The following is a 22,517-nucleotide window of genomic DNA, read 5'->3' as shown; positions in this document are numbered from 1 at the left end:
GCCTCAACATTTGATGTAGACATTTCTTTAAGCCTAGTTATTTTGCTAGAAGAGATTGAAAATGATAACATTTAGTAAATTCAACATTAAGTTTTGAGAATTAGATTAAGTTGGTAGTCCAATTTCTAGTGGATCCATCTGTAGTCTCTTTCCCATAGCCTTAAATATCTTCATGGCAGATTCTAGAGGGGTCTGTGTGTGTGGATCCCCCCAGTGTATCTCTCTTTATGACGTTGCAACTGAAAGTAGATGCTAGGAAAACACTGGAGCCAGGGTACTGGGCAGTGTCTTAGTTAATCTTTAATTATAAGCAAAATCATCCATCATTTGTTTAACAGCTCCAAAGCTTAAGAGTAAATATCAAATAGACCAATATTATTTGCTTTAGCTTTTTTGTTTAATTTTTTTTTTTTTTTTTTTTTTTTTTTGAGACCAAGTCTTGCTCTGTCGCCCAGGCTAGAGTGGAGTGCACTGGCGTGACCTCGGCTCACTGCAACCTCCACCTCTAGGTTCAAGCAATTCTCATGCCTCAGCCTCCCGAGTAGCTCGGATTGCAGGCACCCACCACCGCGGCCAGCTAATTTTTGTATTTTTAGTAGAGGTGAGGTTTCACCATCTTGGCCAGGTTCGTCTCAAACTCCCGACCTCAAGTGATCCGCCCACCTTGGCCTTTCAAAGTGCTGGGATTACAGACATGAGCCACCATACCCAGCCTGTTTAATTCTTTATAATTCACTTCTATTGTGAAAACAGCATTTTATACTTAAGCTTAATGATTGAAACAGTCAAAATTATTTATTTTTTAAACTTCACTTATCATTTAGGAATTGCTTTCCCATGAGGACTGAATCTACTTTTATTATTTATAAAATTTACTTTTTGGAGGAGCTAATTATACATAGAATTCTAGATCTCCAGTGTAGCCAGTTTCATTATATAGGTATATCTGTTCTCTAAAAATAGAACAGAACCAACAACTGTTCTCTAATTCCGGTGTTGAAGGAGCCACACTGCTGAACTTCTGTGTGTTCACATGTGCAAGGAACACAATTTTTAGTTTAGTGACTAAGTCTAATACACTATTACTGTTATTGAAGGTATCAGTTTTATAAATTGGACAAATGTCATACTTACTTATTTATTTTGATTAGAATTTAGGTTAACCTGATCAGCCTGGCTTTTGGTATTGGCTCACCAAATACCAAAGTGTAATAATCTCTTTTTTGTTATCATTATATACATGTGTTAAGTGAGAAATGTGTAATGATTTCAACAAACTTGTGTGATTAGAAAACTGATATATTCCAATTTTCTTTCTAGTGAAGGGATTTTTTTATGTTTCATTACTTCTTGACATTCTGAAAGAGATAACTGGAAGTTCCTTGATTCAGAAAACAGATTCAGATGAAGAAGTTGCACTGCTATTGGACACAGTCCAGAAAGTATTTCAGAAAATGTTGGAATGTATTGCACGGAGCTTCAAGAAGCAACCGGAAGAAGGCCTTCGGGTACTCAGGCCTCCCCAGGACGGGTTCGCTAGATGGACTTTTCAGGGCTGGGTACACCCACACAGATGCGTGAGCCCTGGCTGTGCTGTTGACGCTCGGGTGACGTGCAGTGGTGTGTGGGAGGTCCCTGGTGGCGAGGTGCGCTGAGAGAGATGGAGTTGGCGTGGGAGTCCCCCGTGGCGGATACACTGAGAGAGAGATGGTGACCCCTGTGCATGGGCTGGAGGCGGGAAGGGCGGGAGCTCCAGCTGTTAGATTCTACTCAGTGGTCTTAGAACAGGATCCCCTGAGTTCAGGTTGACCAGACGGCAGGACAGGAAGCAGAGGACTGATTGCTCTAGGTTCTGAGTGCATAATTGTTATATCACAGAGTTTTTCAAATAAAATATACCTTTCTTTTGAAAAATAATTTTGATACTTGTAGAGTGACAGACATCTTGCCAGGTGAAATGCTAATTTCTATCATGAGTTACCTCCCCGTCCTATGTTAACCTTCTCTAGGTTGGAAACGAGAGTCACAGACCTTGAAGGGGCCTGTGGCTTCCCTTTGCTGGTTGAAAGCTGATGTGAAGTGAGATTATTGCATAAGCACTTCATATAAAAAACCTGCATGCCAGATTTGCTTCATCCTAAAAATAATGTCATGTCAGTTTCAGTTCTCGTACCACATGATGTTGTTATCAGAGAGAGCCATTACTTTTTCTAAGTAGCAGCTTAAAAATATCAATGAACTATTATTTTTTAATGAAGACTTTTAAAAATGCTTAAATGGGAGGCTATTTATGAAATATTGAAGACTCAGTGTCCTTTGCTGATAAAGGTCATTGAAGGTTGTTGGCCATACTTTTTCTAGTCTAGTTCAATTTGAATTAATTTGAAATGTTCCTGTTTTTGATGAATTCGTTTCAAGTGTCTGTGATCTTTTAGATAATGTAATTTGTGCCAAAACCTTTAGTTTTCCCATCAAACCTCTGTAGCTGTAGTTAGCATATGTTGCCTCATAGCTGATGCCTTATTTTAATGTCATTGATGTTTTGCCTCCTTATTCCTGAGCGGTGTTCTTGGCTTTAGGGGAAGTTCCCAGTGGGCTTTGGTCCCGTCTATCATCTTCTGGCCATGGTGCGTGGGAGGTTTGAGTCAGCCTGGGAATGGAATGTCTTGGGCATTGGTAGCAGGCAAACAACATCAGTGACTCCTCGAGTCCTGGGGGAGGATAGTAAGATACTTATTTTAAAGTGTCGTTTTGTTTTTTTCAAAACCATGGTTTTTAGTCATTAAAAGTGATGTATGTGTTTTCTTGTAGCTGCTTTATTCTGTTCAGAGGCCTCTTCATGAGTTCATCACTGCTGTTCAGTCTTGGCACACGGACACCCCTGTGCACCGGGGTGTACTTTCTACTCTGATCGCTGGACCTGTGGTTGAGATAAGTCACCAGCTACGGAAGGTGAAGTGCTTTAATCCTGAAACTGCTGTGCCTCTTATTGATGACACAAGATGGTGTTTCTACTAGCAGCACATTCTCTATGTTTCTCAAAGTATTTTTTAAGAATTTTCAAACTTGAGTGAGTGGTGTACTTTCCTAGCAGCTACACCTCAGAGTTTGATAGTTAGTATTTTAGACTCATGTGACTATTGTGAAACATGTACCAAGGATGTTATCACTCTTGATTAAAACAGAAATGTAGTCCTTACATTTGAACATGCTTTTATGCTACATTCAGGAGACTGAAATGAATTGATAAGTTTCTTAAGATTATTCTCCCTCCTAAAAGGATAGAAGTAGTTGTAATCAGTGGTGAGCAGAATACAAGACTACTCTGGGACTGCTTTTGTGGAATAGTTTACGTATCTTTGCATGTTATATTATTAGCCTCCCCCACCTGTTTTTCATTTCTAAGCTAGGATAGTCAACCTTCTAATGTCAGTTTAGGCTGGGCGCAGTGGCTCATGGCTGTAATCCCAGCACTTTGGGAGGCCGAGGCAGGTGGATCATGAGGTCAGGAGTTTGAAACCAGCCTGGCCAACATGGTGAAACCCTGTCTCCACTAAAGATACAAAAAATTAGCCGGGCATGGTGGCACGCACCTGTAACCCCAGCTGCTCGGGAGGCTGAGGCAGGAGAATTGCTTGAACCCGGGAGACGGAGGTTGCAGTGAGCTGAGATCATGCCATTGGACTCCAGCCTAGGCAACAGGGCAGGACTCCGTCTCAAAGAAAAAAAAAAATGTAGCTAATATCAGTTTAAACAGACAATTTATTCATTATTACTATCTTATTTTCCTACCAGTAGCTGTAGATGAATTGAAGATCATTATTAATACAGAAGATATTAGCCTATTTGGTTAAAGAGTGATATAATCAGGATGATAATTCAAGGCAAAACAAAAAGTGGTGTTTTCCCACATGGAATATTCAGGGTGTTCTTTTCCTCTTCACCTCTTAAGAAAAGTAAAAAATCACGTTTTCATATAGAGAAAAGACCTTCTCTGTATGAAAAGATAAAATCTGACAGGGAAGGTCATTGAATTATATGCATTTTTAATGTTTACATGAATCATAAATTTTGTAATATAAAATCATGACTGGCCGGGCGCGGTGGCTCACGCCTGTAATCCCAGCACTTTGGGAGGCTGAGGCGGGCGGATCACAAGGTCAGGAGATCGAGACCATGGTGAAACCCCGTCTCTACTAAAAAATAGAAAAAAATTAGCCGGGCGCAGTGGCGGGCGCCTGTAGTCCCAGCTACTCGGGAGGCTGAGGTGGGAGAATGGCGTGAACCCGGGAGGCGGAGCTTGCAGTGAGCCGAGATTGCGCCACTGCACTCCAGCCTGGGCGACAGAGCGAGACTCCGTCTCAAAAAAAAAAAAAAAAAAAAAAAAAAAAATCATGACTAATAAAAAGATGTTAACTAAATTCTAAAACATCAAATAGAATTTAAAGCCTTCCTTAAAGCTTGAAGGGAGATCATTTTGGTTTGGAAAGTAATTACTAGATTACACAATAGAATAAAAACTAGGATTTGTTTATTCCGGAGAGCTATGTAGCTAAAAATGATTAAAAAAAATGTTTGGCATATGGGTCACGCCTGGCTTACCATCTGTTTTTTATCAATAAAGTCTTATTGGAACATAGCTGTGCCCATTTGCCGAGCTTTTTCTTTTTGATGAATTGACTCCTAGTATTGTGAAATATCTCTGGCTCTGACTCCTCATGAAGTCTACTTTGATATTTTCATAGCCAAAGCAGCTTTCTTGTGCTTTGTGTTTGCATAGCATATCTTTTAAAACCCCACCTGGGTGGGGTTTTAAAAAAATCTGGTCCAACAACCTCTGACTTCTATTTGGCGTGGTTATAGTCCCTTCTATTTTTTTTTTTTTAGTCCATTTGACTTTAATGAATTTATTGATAGGTTTGGGTTTAAGTTAATGTTAATTGTTTCTTTTCTATCAGTCTGTCTGTTCTGTTAGTCTTTCTGGTTTTTTTTCTTTCCTGTCACTTTTTTGATGAATCAAGTGTTTTTACTACACCATTTTATCTCTGTTGACTTTATATTATCTTTTGTGTAATTTTTTTTTTTAGTGGTTTCTCTAGAGATCTCAGCATGCATGTTTAACTTGTCTCAGTACCTTCAGAAATTATGCTTGTCTAATGCATGGTAGGAATCTCCAGTTGTGTTCTCCCATCCCTTATGCTGTTGTTATTTTTATTTTAATCTGTCAATAGTCTTTTGTCTCACTGTTTAAGAAATGCATTTACAGCAATCACTTTAAGATGTAAAATATTTTCATGAGAAACAGTGCTATTTGATATATAGTGATGATTGACTTAAATTTTAAAATTTGTATTATAATACTAGCAGAGGAAGTGTGGGAAGACGTACTGGAAGTGCTGTCTAGGCCAGGCACGGTAGCTCACACCATAATTCCAACACTTTGGGAGGCCTAGGCAGCAGGATGGCTTGAGGCCAGGAGTTCGAGGCCACCCTGGGCAACATGGTGAGACCCTGCCTCTATTAAAACATGTTTAAAAATTAGCTGGGCGTGGTTGTACATGCCTGTAGTTTTGGCTGCTCAGGAGACTGAAGCAGGAGTTCAAGGCTGCAGCGAGCTATGATTTGTGATTGCGCCACTGCACTGCAGCCTGGGCAACAGAGTGAGACTATGCCTCTTAAAAAAAAAAAAAGCAGTGTTGTCTAGTCATCCCTGAATGAAATCTCCTAAGATAGCCAAGAATCGAGCCAAACACATGGTAGAGACATACAGGGGTGGGATAGGCATATTCATGCTCAGCTATTACAGGTGGAAAACAAAGGCATAAGTTTCCACCTGGAGCAGGAATTCTGGACTTTCTGAGGAGCTTGTGGAATTCATTCCTCCATGGTGAAAGGCTCATCGAAGTTCACAAGGCTGATAATTAAGAGCACAGGTCCAGGCAGGTGGCCTTGTGGCTCTAAACTTACAGTACTTCACTGTGGGGTTCTGCCCTGCAGGGGACACTGCAGTGTATAGGAACATTTTTGTTTGGCACAACTGGGTGAGGGGGTGGGCAACGTGCCCCTGGCATGGAGTGGGTGGAGGCCAGGGATACTGCTCAGCCTCCAACAGCACCTAGCACAGCCCTCCAATCCCCCAAAGAACGAGCTGGTCAGGTCGGTAGTGCTGAGATTGAGAAACACCAGTTTAGACAGGAGTAAAATGTTAAATTTATTTAGCATAAAAGCACATTATTTACAGTAGACGATAACAAGATAAAGACTTTTTGATGAAAAGCTCATTGAGTAGCATGTCTGTTTTTCTTTATTTTTGTCTCACTGAATAAGCACCTTCGCTTATCTTCTTTTTTTTTTTTTTTGTCATATTGAGATAGGATCTCTGTCATCCAGGCTGGACTGCCATGATACATGGCTCACTACAGCCTCAAATTCCTGGGCTGAAGTGATCCTCCTGCCTCAGTCTCCCAAGTAGCTGGGACTACAGGTATGCACCACCATGCCTGGCTAATTTTAAAATTTTATTATAGAGGCAGGGTCTTGTCATGTTGACTAGCCTGATCTTGAACTCCTGGCCTCAAGCAATCCTCTTGCCTCAGCCTTCCAGAGCACTGGGATTACAGGTGTGAACCACCACGCCCAGCACACTTATGTTTATAATAATAGATTATTCATAATTATTGTAGACATTCCAACAGTTAATAAAAATAATTATTTTGAATTTCTGGCAAGTTTTTCTTGGGTGTTGAAGAAAACCCAAAGCAGGGTAGTTTACAAGTGAGTAGCCTAGTCTCTGTTTACAACTTGCTGATTTGGAACTTTTTTAGGTTTCTGACACAGAAGAGCTTACCCCTCCAGAGCATCTTTCTGATCTTCCACCATTTTCAAGGTGTTTAATAGGAATAATAATAAAGTCTTCGAATGTGGTCAGGTAATCACTTTCTCTTTACTGTCCTGAAACTCTCATCGTGGCTGTAACCCTCAGCAGCTTTTGTTCTATTCCTTTTACTCTCAAGTTTTTCAAAGCTACACTCTTTTCTATGAGAAAAATGTCTTATATAATTTTCTCTCCATTTTATCAGTAATTAGAAATATTTACATTAAACTTACACAGAAAAATTCTAATTTTCTGTAAAGAATATTCATCTAAATAGTCTCTGGTTAGTTATGCTTCTCATAACTGAAATTCAGTTAAGGGAGAACATAGAATGTTAATGTTTAGTAAAATACTTCTTACCAAGTGTGCTTTCAGAACACTTGACAAGGTTAAATACCGGTGCCATGTTCGTTGAACACGCAGCTGCTACTCATTTTCTAGTCCATATGTCGCTTGATCAGAATTGCAGGGTTTGCTGTGGTGCATGCAGGGCTAACGGGTTACAGAGGGAGTTGCTTTACAGATGTCTGGTACCTGTCGAATTTTAATAGCAGATACGTTCAGTGAAAACTTTTAAAAGCACCATCTTTAGCAGCTATGAGTCATCTTTCAACAACATACTAAATCTTTTCTGTGTGCATTGAGGGTATACAGAGTAACCTTTTTCACTCAGCACAGCATCCCTGTTCCCAGCAGCATCCTCTGGTTTTAATGTCTCACTGTACAATCTGGCACGCTCTCCATGAAAAGCATGGGGCGAGTTCAGTCAGCTTCCCATGTCCCCTGCAAACTGGGGTTTGTGGTTGTGGTTGGACCTTGGTGGTACTTATTTTGCTATAATAGGTTCTATACGATACAGTAATTTTGATGTTTGTTGATTGTTTTGCAGGTCATTTTTGGATGAATTAAAGGCATGTGTGGCCTCTGACGATATTGAAGGCATTGTGTGCCTCACGGCTGCTGTGCATATTATCCTGGTTATTAATGCAGGTTGGTTACATTCCCCCCCGTCATCTGGAAGGTGGCTGGTGTACCTCACAGGTGCTGTCATGGGATGCTGGGGATCAGCCCCTGCACTCGGCTACTCCTGGCCAGCTCACATGTCCCCCAGCCTTTCCACTCCCTGCCTTCTCATGTGCTGGACACAGTGCTGTCCACTTGGCTTCCTCTCCTTAACCCACCCTGCATCTGTTTTTGTATCAGCTTGCTCACTCTTCAGTGGTGGAGGTCCCGTTCATTTTCACCTTTTGCCGCTGGACCCATTTAAGTATTCCTCTCTGTGCCTCAGCATTGAATTTCTATTGATTTGATGTGTTACCTGTATCTTAAAATCTGAATGTATTTTGGTTGATGATGGATATTTTGGTGTTTATATTTGATCTATCTACTATTTCTCGTAAGCCTTAGTCTTGCCTATTCTGAATATCCCTAGCAGTTCAGAGTACTGGAAAAATAACTGGAGATATGTATAAGATGCTTAGCTCAGTATAAAATGTAGTAACATCCCTGCAGGCTGACTGCCTTTACCTGTCTGTGTGATTTGCTCAGTTTTACTAATGTTGAAATCATTTTCAAAGATGGCACATTGTAGATAGGGAGTGCTCCTATTGAAACAAACTCTCCCTGTAAGCCTAAATGGACAGAATATCTGCAGATTGGTAAGAATACTCCTCGACTAGTCTGACCCAGGTTGACCATAAGCAAAGACTTCCCTCAGGGACTCCCCCTGCATTGAGATCACCACCAGGAGGATGTTGAGGACGGATGTTGGATGCTCCCAGGTGCCTTGCCCTTAATACATCCTTAACTACCTGCGATAGTTAAACAGGGGAAGGACTCTGAAGCAGGATTGGTTTGCTGGCATGGACATAATCTTTCCTCTAATGGCTTCATGGGGTGAGGTCCATTTGAACTCTTCTTCCCAGTAAATGTTTGTTTGATCTTTACAACATCCGTTTAGAAGGGAGAATTACTATTCCGCAGGTCAGTATGTAGGTTACCTCAAAGGGAAGATAGGGAGGCCCAGCTTAGGGAAGTTGTACCACGTGTGTAGCGGAGTGTTTGTGTTTGTGTAGTGATGTTAAAATCTTTTCTGTCTTTTAATATAATTTTTCCAGGTAAACATAAAAGTTCAAAAGTGAGGGAGGTTGCAGCCACTGTTCACAGAAAACTAAAGACATTCATGGAAATTACTTTGGAAGAGGATAGCATTGAAAGGTAAAGCAGAGATATTCACCAGATGTGATCATCTAAAACTGCTCATTATTCTTTGGGTCTGCATGAGGTTGTGTTTTCATTTCTGCTGCTTACACCAGGTGGTTAGGAGACTAGGGACTGTAAGGAGAAAAACGTTTCTGTTGGCAAAGACCTGTAGCTTATGTTTAATTTACTTGCTAATTCTGTCTTCAAAAACAAAACGAAATTGTCATTTGCAAAATTCTGCTGTAGAAAAGTGAGGGCATACAAACGTATTTTATATGGTTTTAAAATCAGACAATATTTTTGGTGGTTGCTGCATTATGGAAACCATGGGCATTTCCCAAGGACAGATACCTTGCGGACAAATACCTACGTGGTGATGGGCGGTCCCTCCAGAGCCTCTGAATGTGTGTAATTTCCGCCTTGCTGGACAGCCCACTGCTGCGCAGAGCCTGCAGGCCACCAGTGTACTCGCAGAGCCTGCAGGCCACCAGTGTACTCGCAGGGCTGCTTTCCAGCGGGGCGTTTCTGCTGCTGTGTGCTGTTTGGTGTGCTCTGCTTTTTACTGTAGACTCTGTTTTGGATTGTGTTTGACTTTTAGATCAACCACAAATAATTTTTTCTCGCTATTTTATGAGCTAAATAGGTGAAGCGTTGTAAAGCTCTGCACTAGGAAATTCACCTTTGCCTGGGAAACAAACCACTCTCCATAGTTGCTTCCTCTGGAGAAAGGTTTTCCAAATCAGAAACTGCTAATTTGTGAATAAACTTCCAAAGTGTGGCTTTTTATAGACTGTCGGCTTGTACTATAGACACAATACACTTAATGCTCACTTTACTAGAAAGTTTGGTTTGTAGGCTGGGCGCAGTAACTCACGCCTGTAATCCAGGAGTTCAAGACCAGCCTGGCCAACATGGTAAAACCCCATCTCTACTGAAAATACAAAAATTAGGCTGGACACGGTGACTCATTCCTATAATCCCAGCACTTTGGGAGGCCAAGGCGGGTGGATCTCACGAGGCTAGGAGTTTGAGACCAACCTGGCCAACGTGGTAAAACCTCTACTGAAAACATAGTAAAACCTCTACTGAAAACAAAAACATTAGGCCTATAATCCCAGCACTTTGGGAGGCCGAGGTGGGTGGATCACCTGAGGTCGGGAGTTCAAGACCAGCCTGGCCAACATGGTGAAACCTGTCTCTACTAAAAATACAAAAATTAGCTGGGCGTGGTGGCAGGTGCCTGTAATTCCATCTACTTCAGAGGCTGAAGCAGAAGAATTGCTTGAACCTGGGAGGTGGAGGTTGCAGGTGAGCCGAGATTGTGCCACTGCACTCTAGCCTGGGCAACAGAGTAAGAGTTCGTCTTGAAATAAATAAATAAAAATAAAAAATAAAAATAAAATAATTAGCCAGGTGTGGTGGCACACTTCTGTAATCCCAGCTGCTCTGGAAGCTGAAGAGCTTAGTTAGCCTGGCTAGAGGTTTATCGATTTTTATTGATATTTTCAGAGAACTAGCTTTTGGTTTTGTTTATTTTTTTCTGTTGATTTCTTATTTTCAAGTATGTTGATTTATGCTCTAGGTTTTACTGTTTCTGTTTTTCTTACTTAGGATTTAATGTGCTTTTCTTTTTCTGTTTTCCTAAAGTGGAAGTTTAGATGATTGATTTTAGATTTTTCTTCTTTTCTAATGTGTACTTTCAATGCTATAAATTTTCCTCTAAGCACTGCTTCATCCCACATTAAAATTTTTTTTTTCTATTTCTCTTTTTGTCCTTTTTCTTCCCATCAGTTTTTGTTTTGTTTTGTTTATTTTGTTTTGAGATGGAGTCTTGCTCTGTCACCCAGGCTGGAGTATAGTGGCACGATCACAGCTTTAACCTCCCAGGCTCAAGCGATCCTTCCATCTCAGCCTCCCAAGTAGCTAGAACTACAGAAGCGTGCCTGGCACGGCTAATGAAAAAAAGTTTTTTGCAGAGGTGGGGTCTCACTATGTTTGCCCAAGCTGTTCTTGAACTCCTGGGCTCAAACAATCCTCCTGTGGCCTAAAGTTCTGAGATTACCAGTGTGAGCCACCATGTTTGGCCTTTCTATCATTCTTGCTTTCATTTTATTCATCCCACAAATTTTTGATAAACTGTGCTATCATTTTTATTTAGTTCAAAATATTTTTAAATTTCTCTTGTGATTTCCTCTTTGATCTATTTAGTTGCGTTGTTTAATCTTCAAGTGTTTGGGGATTTTTCCAGCTTTCCGTTACTGATTTCTGTTTTAATTCCTGTAGCCTAAGAGCAGACATTGTATTATTTCTAATCTTTTAAATGCGGGGAGGTGTGTCTTATGGCTCAGAATGTGTTCTGTCTTGGTGAGTGTTCTGTGTGAGCATGAGGAGAATGTGTATTCTACTGTTGTTGGATGAAGTAGTCTGTAGATGTCCATTATATCCAATTGACAATGTTGTTGGGTTGAACTGTGTCCTTCCTAATTTTCTACCTGTTGGATCTGACAGAGGGTGTTATAGTCTCCAGCTGTAATAATTGGCTTCTCTGTTGCTCTTTGCAGTTCTGTCAGTTTTTGCCTCACATAGTTTGATGCTCTGTTGTTGGGTCCACACATTGATGATTGTTACTATCTTTTCTTTATGTAATGCTCTTCTTTATCTCTGATAATTCTTCTTACTGTGAATTCTGCTTTGCCTGAAATTAATACTACTACTCCTGCTTTGTTTTGATTAGAGTAAGCATGGTATATCTTTTTCCATTCATTTTCTTTTTTTTCAAGATATGAAGACTCGCTATGTTGCCCAGGCTGGGCTCTAACTCCTGGACTTCTGGGCTCAATCTGTCCTTCTGCCTCAGTCTCCCAACTGGCTAGGACTGCAGGCACACACCACCAGACCCAGCTAATTTAATTTTAATCTATATGTGTCTTTATTTTTAAAGTGTTTTTTTTTTTATAGACAGTATATAAATGGGTCATGTTTTTTGATCTTCTCTGACAATCTGTCTTATAATTGGTGCATATATACCATATTCAAAGTGATTAATGATATAGTTGGATTAATATCCACTAGATTTGTTATTCTATTTGTTCCCCTTGTTGTTTGTTCCTGTCTCTGTCTTCCACTCCTTTGTTGTCTTTTGTGGTTTTAACTGAACATTTTATGATGCCATTTTCTTTACTAGCGTATCAGTTATACTTTTTTTTTTTTAAACCTTTCTTAGTGGTTGCTTTAGAGTTGGAGTTTTCATTTATAACTAATCCACGTTTGCTTTCAGATGACACTATACCACTTTGCAGGTAGGGTGAGTACCCTATAATAACAAAATAATCCTAATCCTTGCCTCTCATTCCTTGTATCATTGCTGTCATTCATTTTGCTTAGGTATAAGCAGACAAGCATATATAATTGAATATATTGTTGCTATTATTATTTCGAACAAACTACATCTTAGGTCATTTAAGAATAATAAAAAAAAGTATTTACCTTCACTAACTCCTTCTTTGATGCTTGTCTTTTCTTTGTGTTGATCCAAATATCCTGACACCTATATTCTTTTCCTTCCCTCCAGAGAACTTCTTTTAATGCTTCTTTCAAGGCATGTCTACTGGCAACGAATTCCCTTAATTCTGGTTTGTCAGGGAGTCTTTTACTCTTTATTTCTTTGCAGGGATAATGTTGTGTAGTTTATAATTCTAGTTGGTGAATTTTTTTCTCTCTGTACTTTATTTAATTTATTATTATTTTTTGAGACAGAGTCTTGCTCTGTTGCCTAGGGTGGAACGCAGTAGTGTGATCTCAGCTCACTGCAACCTCCACCTCCTGGGTTCAAATGATTCTTGTGCGTCAGCCTGCCAAGTAGCTGGTATTACAGGCATGTCGCCACCACACCCAGCTAATTTTTGTACCTTTTAGTGGAGACAGTTTGCCCAGGCTGGTCTCGAATTCTTGATCTCAAGTGATGTACTCGCCTCAGCCTCCCAAACTGCTGGGATTACAGGGGTGAGCCCCCGTGCCCAGCCACTCTCCCAAATTGCTGGGATTACAGGGGTGAGCCCTCATGCCCGGCCACTCTCTGTACTTTAAACATTTCCCTGTACTCTCTTCTTGGCTCGTGTGGTATCTGAGAAATAGGATATAATTCTTTTTTGTTCCTCAGTAGATAAGGTGTATTTTTCCCTGTCTGGTTTCTTTCAGTACTTTTTCTTTGATTTTCTGTAGGTTTAATATGATATGCCTAGGGGTCATTTTCTTTCTTTCTTTTTTTCTTTTTTTTTTTTTTAGCATTTATTCTATTCAGTATTCTCTGAGCTTCCTGGATAAATTCTCAGTTATTATTGTCTCAAGTATTTCTTCCTTTCTCCCTTCTGAAATTCTTATTATACATGTTAACACCTTTTACAGTTGTCTCACCATTGTTGGATATTTCGTTCTATCAAAACAGCCTCATTTTTGAATTCTGTTTGCTAATATTTTATTTGAGAATGTTTGCATTAGGTTTCACATAAGATTCTATGGTTGTTGGTTGTTCTGTAGTTTGGGTTTTGTTTTTTAGTAGGACCTCTGCCAGTTTTGCTTTCAGTGTGAGTTGCTGTCAGCATTAGAAGGTAACTTTTCCCTTTTCAGTGTTGTGGAGCCGTTTAAATTACATCTGATGCTGTGGAACAACATGTCCCCAGAATTCTGGGATGACTTTTCCCTATTTCTTTTATGTTATTAGTCAGGCCTGATTTTTTATTACTGCCTGAATAAATTTTGGTAATTTACAATTTCTTACATTGATCTAGATTTTTAAATTTATTAACAAAATGGCTTGTGATTTTTCATTCATTGTTTATTAATTTTAATAGAATAGAATTTACTCATTGAGATATACATATGGAAAAGAATGTAAATAATACGTGTACCACTGAATTAATTGTCATAAAATGCAGTCACAGGCCAGGTGAGGTGGCTTACGTCTGTAATCCCAGCACTTTGAGAGGCCAAGGCGGGTGAATTGCTTGGAGTTTGCAACCAGCCTGGGCAATGTGGCGAAACCTTGTCTCTACAGAAAATACAGAAATTAGCTGGGCATGGTGGCATGCGCCTGTGGTCCCAGCTACTCAAGAGACTGAGGTGGGAGGATCACTTGAGCCCAGGAGATTGAGGCTGCAGTGAACTGAGATTACGTCACTGCATTCCAGCCTGGGTGACAGAGTGAGATCCTGTCTTAAAAAAAAAAAAAATGCAGTCACTACCTAAATCAAAGAATACGCCTCCTGAACATGGCCCCTCTCTCCCTGTTTGGAGGTATCAGCCCACCCAACACCTCAGTCTAATTTTGAGTGTTGTCCAGATGAAGACCAAAGTGTGTGTGGTTTTATACTTGATATGATGTTTATGTTTACTGTGGCTTTTAACACCATTTCTTTTTTGTCTTTTTTTATTGTACGTTTGAGACTGGCTCTGTGGCTCACACACAGCATTTGTGAGTGCTTGTGCATAGGAGTGTGTGTTTTACAGAGGTGGAGTGCCACCTGATCAATTTACATTTGTTAATTGTGTTACCCCAACTTTTCTATGTATTTACTGATTTTTTGTTACTTATTCTACAGAGACTTGGGTTAAATTTCTCATTATGCTTGTGGATTTGTCCAAGTATCCTATTTAGGACTGCTTTTGCATTATATATTTTATGGTCCTGTTATTAGGTGCATATAAGTTTGGAACTGCTGTATGTTCTTGATTAATTGACCCTTTTATTTTAATAAAGGGTCTGTCTTTAGTCCACTTTGTCAGGTACTGAGATAACAATGTTGGCTGGGCATGGTGGCTCGCGTCTGTAATCCCAACACTGTGGGAGGCTAAGGTGGGCAGATGGCTTGAGCTCAGGGGTTCAAGACCAGTTTGAGCAACACAGCAAGACCTCATCTCTACAAAAATTACAAATATTTGACAGGTGTGGTGGCATGTGCCTATAGTTCCAGCTGCATGGGCAGCTAAGGTGGGAGGATCGCTTGAGGCGGAGGTTGCAGTGTGTTGAGATTGCGCCACTGTGCTCCAGTCTTGGCAACAGAGCAAGACTTGTCTCAAAAACAAACAAAAAACAATGTTTTTCTGTGTGTTTGTCAGGTTCCAGGAGGAGACCAAAACCACGCAGTGATTCGGATAGGGAAAGCTCAGTGTCAGGGATTTTTTTGTTTGTTTTTGAGATACAGTCTCCCTCTGTTATCCAGGCTGTAGTGCAGTGGAGCGATCTTGGCTCACTGCAACCTTTGCCTCCCAGCTTCAAGTAATTCTTGTGCATCAGCCTCCTGAGTAGCTGGGATTACAGGCATGCGCCACCATGCCCTGCTAATTTTTGTATTTTTAGTAGAGACGGAGTTTCACCATGTTGGCCAGGCTGGTCTTGAACTCCTGACCTCAAGTGATCCGCCCGCCTCAGCCTCCCAAAGTGCTGGGATTATAGGGGTGAGCCACCGTGCCCAGCTGAGTGTCAGGGATTTTTATAGGGAGTTGACATGATAGGTTATTGGCTAGTGAGAGTTAAAGAGAACTCTAGAGAATACTGGAGTAGCAGATGAAGAGAACACCTCCAACCCTCCCTCAAGGAAGGAGCCCCCACCCCCAGAGGGAGACCTGGCTTCCTACATGAAAGACATTGCTAGCGGCCTTCTGTGGGACCTGAGGACATCCACTCATGTGGGTGGGTGGCGGGCCGGGGGGGATGTGGAGCCATCCCAGGGGAGGTGCTGGGGGAGCTGCCGGAGCCAGAGCTGGAAAGCCTGCTCTCGAGTGCTGCAGGCTCCTGTGTATGGCTCGGATCAGGTGGGGGCTTGTGGGGATAGTTGTCTGGTGTGCTACTTGTGCTGTCAGAGTCCTCTGGAGAAAGGGGGGCCTTACAGAAACCTGGAGAAAGTCCCCTCCTTCCCCAGTGGTTTTCCAGCACCCCATGGTGATGGGACGTTGAACTGGGCACTAAAGCAGGTGGGTAGGTTTGGGCTTCTAGTGACTGAGTGAATGAAATGCATTCAATTATGGACTTTATTCTAAAAATGATTGAGTGTCCACTATGCTAGTTTTAATCAGGTTAGACCTGGCAACTATATATTTTAAGAAGAAACCCTCCCAGCACTTTGGGAGGCTGAGGCGGGTGGATCATGAGGTCAGGAGATCGAGACCATCCTGGCTAACACAGTGAAACCCCGTCTCTACTAAAAATACAAAAAAGTAGCTGGGCGTGGTGGCAGGCACCTGTAGTCCCAGCTACTCGGGAGGCCGAGGCAGGAGAATGGCGTGAACCCTGGAGGCGGAGCTTGCAGTGAGCCAAGATTATGCCACTACACTCCAGCCTGGGTGACAGAGCAAGGCTCCGTATCAAAAAAAAAAAGAAGAAGAAGAAGAAACCCAACAAACTATTGGTCTTAGGAGCTTGTTTTTAGGGCAGTGGTCTGATTTGGGGATGACAGAGGAGCACTTGTGCATTTCAGAAAATAAGTGGCAATGTAAATGGTTCATTAGACACAAAGATTAAACAAGATGACCAGAATTACCAACTGTAAGAATGTTAAATTGTTTTCACAGGATGTAGTAACAACCTCAAAAGTCCAAGCATTTTTCTTTATTAGAAATAATGTTGGCCGGGCACAGTGGCTTATGCTTGTAATCCCAGCACTTTGGGAGGCTGAGGCGGGCAGATCACCTAAGGTCGAGAGTTCAAGACCAGCCTGACCAACCTGGAGAAACCCCGTCTCTACTAAAAATACAAAAATTAGCTGGGTATGGTGGCACATGTCTGTAATCTCAGCTACTTGGGAAGCTGAGGCAGGAAAATCACTTGAACCCGGGAGGCAGAGGTTGCTGTGAGCCGAGATGGAGTCATTGCACTCCAGCCTGGGCAATAAGAGTGAAACTCTGTCTCAAAAAAAAAAAAAAAAAAAAAAAAGAAATAATGTTGCCAAGCAAGGCTTATTTGGATATAGAATAGTGTACACTATTCTGAAGATGAAAGGGAAGAGGAACATTGGTTTTTTATTAGGATTAGGAATGCCTTCCATTTCCACTTATACTTAGTTTCAGGCTAACTACTTGAATTGTGTTAGTTACATTGAGAGAAGAGAAGACCTGAGAAATTCAGAACTTACAATGTGGAAAAGGACATGAACAGAACTGGGGACGGAGTGTTTTGTTTCTCCATTATTTCTTCACCTGCATGCCATCCTCTCTACTAAGCTGATACACAGACGAAAAAAAGAGCTCCTCCCTTTAAGAAGGAAACATCCCAGAAAATAAATAGGTTGGGACTGTGAAATATTGGCTTCTTACTTAAATATGCAAGAAGCAAACTATAGAGAAACCAGTGTCTAAAAAAATCAATCTGACAAATTGATGAAACAAGAAAAATCAATCTAATGGAAGACAAACAATTAAGATTTACGACTGTATTTTAAAATATTATTGATTTAATGTTGCACTAGAGACATTAAAGCAAGTAAACATCTTTAAGAGTCTGGGAACCCCTTGCTCCAATTAATATTTTAGGCAGTGGAGCTTGATTTAAAAGTGCACATTTTCTTAACAACTAATCTAGTTTTCAGGGTTAGTATTCTGTTGACTGGTCTGTTGGGTGCTAAATAAAAATAGGCATCTCATTGCATTTTCATTGCCTCGTCCCGTATGGCATCCTGTAAACTGGACATTTTCCGAGGAGAAACAATGTGCATTTGCCAGTGCACTGGTGCATTTAAATGTCAAGTATGTTAAGTTTATTGCTTTCATAAATAGTATCAAGATAGTAATAAATTTGTAATTTGAAATAAATTACAAATATAAATAATATATTTCTTAAGGTTTGTGTTACCTCATGAATTTTCCCCACTAATCATATTACAAGCGAATTACTTGCCGATATTAATTGTGCCTGTACTTGCAGGCAACTTTAATAGTACAGTACAGTAAGTGCCAACATTAAACCCTGAAGGAAAAGAGTACTCCCTGAAAAAGTTGCCTCACTTTTGTTATCAGGTATTGTTAAATGAATACCAGTTCATTTTATTGTGCTTTAATTTTAACAGTCCTTTTTTTAAAACGAATTTGGGGCTGGATGCTTTTTATAGCTTATTTTATGGTATGCTTCTATCATCCATACCCAATGAACTTGGTGTGGGTAATTTAAAACTATTTATATATAAAACCACCCTTTAATAAATACATACATTGTCTTTTTATCTTACTGTTTTTCTCAGAAAATTGATTCTGCCTGTATTTCTTGTGGCTGTGATCACCAACATGTGACCCTAACCTGACATAGACGGAAGGAAAGGTGGCAAAGTTTCGAGTCCTCGTATTTGACACATTTGATAGACGTTAGTGCTGAGGGGATTTGCACATCGTCTGGTCTGCGTGTCTTGTTACACACAGCAGGAGAAACCTGGCCCAGGGAGCTTTTTGCCTAAGCTTTTATCACTGTCCCTTCCAACTTTAAAATTCCTTCATTTTGTTCTTTAGTAGGTCTTATTTCTCTGGTCTACATAGTGTGTTCAGTTCTTCAGGTAACAGAAGAATGAGTACATTTGAAGTATAGTGGAGTATCTTTTTAGTGTTGCAGTAGTGTACCAGTAGCAGGAGAAAAATGACCTGGGTTTAAACCCAAACTGCCCTTCCCAGCTGAGTAGTCTAATGGGCAGTTTGCTTTAGCACTTCTGCCTCAGTTAGCTTGTCTATTAAAGGAGAACGATAAAGAGTCATTCTTGTTGCCAGTCTAGACTTAGGTCAGTGTGAGTAGCTATTTACTACCTGGTAAATGAGAACACTTGACCTTCTGTATCCATGGGTTCCACGTTCGGAAATTCAGCCAACCATAGTTTGACAGTATTTGGGACAAAAATGGATGGTTGTGCCTGTAGTGAATATGAACAGACTTTTCCTTGTCATTATTCCCTAATATAGCATAACAATATAGTATAAACAATATAGTATATAGTATAACAACTATTAGCATCGTATAACAATATAGACAATATAGTATATAGACAATATAGTATAACAATTATTACCATAGCATTTACCTTGTATTAGGTATTGTAAGTAGTTTAGAGATTATTTAAAGCTTACAGGAGGATGTGGGTAGACTGTATGCAAACAGTACACCAGGGACTTGAGCATCTGTGGATTTTAGTATCTGGGGGGTCCTGGAACACATCTCCCACAGATAGTGAGGGTTAACTGTACTTTTAACTTAACATTTTTCTCTAAAGTATTTTAAAATTCATGCTCACTTAAGGAGACAATATTATTTTTGAGTAATTAAAAATTAATTTTAGGCCAGGTATGGTGTCTGTAATCCCAACACTTTGGGAGGCTGAGGCAGGCAGATTGCTTGAGCTGAGTTCAAGACCAGACTGGGTAACATGGTGAAACCCCATCTTTACAAAAAAAATCAGCTGGGTGTGGTGGTGTGCGCCATAGTCCCAGCTACTTGGGAGGGTGAGCTGGGAAGATTGCTTGAGCCCGAGAGGTCAAGGCTGCAGTGAGCCGTGATCTCACTGCTGCACTTCAGCCTGGGTGACAGAGCATGACCCTCTCTCAAAAAAAAAACAATTAATTTTAGATTTTGGAGGGTTCATGACCCCCTGGGTCCTGTTCCTCTCTGTCTGGACTCTGGCTGCACTGCTGCTGAGCCAAGCAGTTGCTGAGCTGATAGGTGGGCAGAACCTGGGCTGTGGACAGAGAGCACTCTCTTCTCATGGGGGACTCAGGGAATGGGCAGGAGACTCTGAGGCAGCAGGTCTAGAAGAGGCCCAGCAAGGCTGGGAGAGTGAAGGAGCTATGGGGCACCCTGTGTCACTGTGTGGTGGCCTCCACATAGCTGTGCCCTCACCCCTAGTTTAACACAGGCAGAAATAACCACACAGAGGGTGGCCCAGGCACTTCCAGAGTGATAGTGGTGGGAGAGTAATAAGAGTCTTTGAAGAAGAGTTGACTGTAACCCCAAAAGGACAGTCTACAGCTAATGTGTCACAGACACACTGCTGTTGATAGTCAAATTCCAGAAAGGTCAATTTGGAGAGATGTCTCAGAATATAGAACATAAGTACTCATGAGGAGAGGTCACGAGGATGGTGAACTCTCCTCATGAGAGAGGGAAAAGGCCTGAGAGACCTAGTATCAAGGAGAAACAGTGATTCAACAGTGATAGGAAAAAATTCCCCAGAGCTAAAGAAAGATATACAGATTCCCTTTTTTCTTTCACTAAATTCTGGATTGATGGGAAAAAAATCACAGTTAAATAATTGTGGATAAAATTCCTAAATTCCAGGAATAAAGAGAAAATCTTAAAATTTTTCTAGATTCATGCAGGCCAATACAGTGGCTGCTGAACACCTGAAACCTGGTGAGTCTAAGCTGAGTGTGGCCCTCACAGAAAGTGCATGCAGGTTTTGAAGACAGTATGGAAAAGAGAATGTGAACTATGTCACAAGTAATTTTATATGGATTACAAGTTGAAGCATTTTGGATATATTGGGTTAAATAAAATGTATTGAGATGAATTTTGCTTAAAAAAATAAGTGAAAACGAGGTCTTGATCCATTGTACTCTTTGATCTCTTTCAATGTGATTACTGGAAAATGTAAAATGACGCATGGGACTCGCATTGACATTACAGGGCGCTGTGGTAGACAGCAGTCTGTCTGCAAAGGGGAAGACCAGGTAGACGAGAGTCTCACTTCCTGCTGGACACAGGAAGACAATAGGATTGTAAGAGTTTTAAATCTCGCTGAGATATCATTTGGAGTGGAGGGTAGATATATTCGTGTCTAGGAGGAATTCAGAGATGAGCTTTTCTGTATTCCTTCTGTGAGGAGACTACTTCAGAGTGCACTGTAATCAAACAAGCATGCATTGGAACCAAGTAGGAGTTGTAGGACAATAAAAAAGGGAAGTCATGGTGAGCCACACACTTGGTAAATACGTGTATTTAAAGGAACAGTGATTATGCTACCTGTCTAATTGTGATTCTTAAAATAGGCACACTGCCAGGGAAGTGAGGACAGCGTCTGGCAGGGAAAGTACTCAGTGATCTCAGCCAAAGCCGCGGCCTAGGTGGGGCTGGGGAGGACATGAGAAGAAAGAGTCTCGCCTTGAGGGACAGGGATGCAGGGGAGTGGGAAAGTGAGGTTTTTCTAAAGGCCTCAGGTTATTAGAGGTAGTAGGTACATGTCATGGTAGTAGAGTGTCTTAGTAGGTCACGTAGTTTTTATCTTGTTTTCTTGTATAATAGAGAAATAGGCTCAGAACTGTGGGTGCTGGAAAGGAAGAGCCTATGTCCTCTTTGCCCATCAGCATGGCACACTGCCCAGTGCGCACATTTCATTGCCTGGCAGTGCGTGGTGTCCACCGTCAACCCAAGCCTGTGGTCCAGTGCCGTGTGTCCTGACTCCTGTGGGGATTCTGACTCCATTTTACATAAGAGAAACAATTAATGAAACATTTATAGATTATTTCAACTTTGTTTTTAAATGCATCTGGCTGCAAACCATATTTAGATTATAGTTTTGAAAACGTACATTTGGATAATTTGGTCACTTTTTTTCTGTAGCTAAATATTTCTCTATTTGTGTTTCAGATTTCTCTATGAATCATCATCAAGAACTCTGGGAGAACTTTTGAATTCATAACCAAGCCAACATCTCCAGACATGTAAAATAGGGAAAAGGGATTCCAAATGAAATTCCTGTGTATTTTCCTATTGTTTTTAATGTTAATAACCAATATAATAGCAAAAGGGTGGGATTTTTTTGTGGGAGTGTGGGAAGATGGAGGTTATGGAGTAGAGAACTCAAAACTTCTTCAATTTTTGCTAGTGCCTGCGTAAATAATATATTTAATATAAAGGACTCCAGGTATGAATGGTGTGGAAATCCATGATTCGAAGAAAAAACACTTTTCTAGCAAACCTGGTTGTTTTTAAAATGACTTTTATATATGTAATATTGCTTGGAAACTATGAGTAATAAAGCAATGACAACATCCGTTTGTTTATTTGAAAGTATTAGGGGCTGGGCGCGGTGGCACATACCTATAATCCCAACACTTTGGGAGGCTGAGGCAGGCGGATCACTTGAAGTCAGGAGTTGAAGACCAGCCTAGACAACATGGTGAAACGCCGTCTCTACTAAAAATCCAAAATTAGCTAGGTGTGGTGGTGAATGCCTGTAATCCCAGCTACTCAGGAAGCAGAGGTTGCAGTGAGCTGACATCACGTCACTGCACTCCAGCCTGGGTGACAAAGCAAGACTCTGTCTCAAAAAAAAAAAGAAAAGAAAATATTAAAGCCCACCTTTATGGCCAGGAGTGAGGTGCGGTGTCCCAGGGAGGGACTCCCAGCATGCTCCCTGAGTGGAGAGCACGGGGCAGGGCCCACAGCAGTCTCTGTGTCCAACCTTCATGTTGCCTGTGT

The 22,517-nt window shown here is 40.9% G+C and overlaps 1 protein-coding gene across 1 annotated transcript in view; it reads left to right on the top strand.

Annotated features, from left to right (window-relative positions):
- NCAPG2 (non-SMC condensin II complex subunit G2) overlaps positions 1 to 22,087 on the top strand; it is a 73,191-nt gene extending 51,104 nt beyond the window's left edge. Inside the window, exons 24-29 of the mRNA XM_007983655.3 lie at positions 1,321 to 1,508; positions 2,812 to 2,952; positions 6,825 to 6,928; positions 7,764 to 7,864; positions 8,992 to 9,091; positions 21,684 to 22,087. Coding sequence (XP_007981846.3) covers positions 1,321 to 1,508; positions 2,812 to 2,952; positions 6,825 to 6,928; positions 7,764 to 7,864; positions 8,992 to 9,091; positions 21,684 to 21,735 — 686 coding nt within the window. The 3' untranslated portion in view covers positions 21,736 to 22,087. The remainder of the gene's footprint in view (positions 1 to 1,320; positions 1,509 to 2,811; positions 2,953 to 6,824; positions 6,929 to 7,763; positions 7,865 to 8,991; positions 9,092 to 21,683) is intronic.
- The last annotated feature ends 430 nt before the right edge of the window (positions 22,088 to 22,517 follow it).

The sequence above is a fragment of the Chlorocebus sabaeus genome, chromosome 21 (genome assembly GCF_047675955.1).
Source record: "Chlorocebus sabaeus isolate Y175 chromosome 21, mChlSab1.0.hap1, whole genome shotgun sequence".
NCBI classification, from domain to species: domain Eukaryota; kingdom Metazoa; phylum Chordata; class Mammalia; order Primates; family Cercopithecidae; genus Chlorocebus; species Chlorocebus sabaeus.
This window is presented reverse-complemented; position numbering and strand designations above follow the sequence as displayed.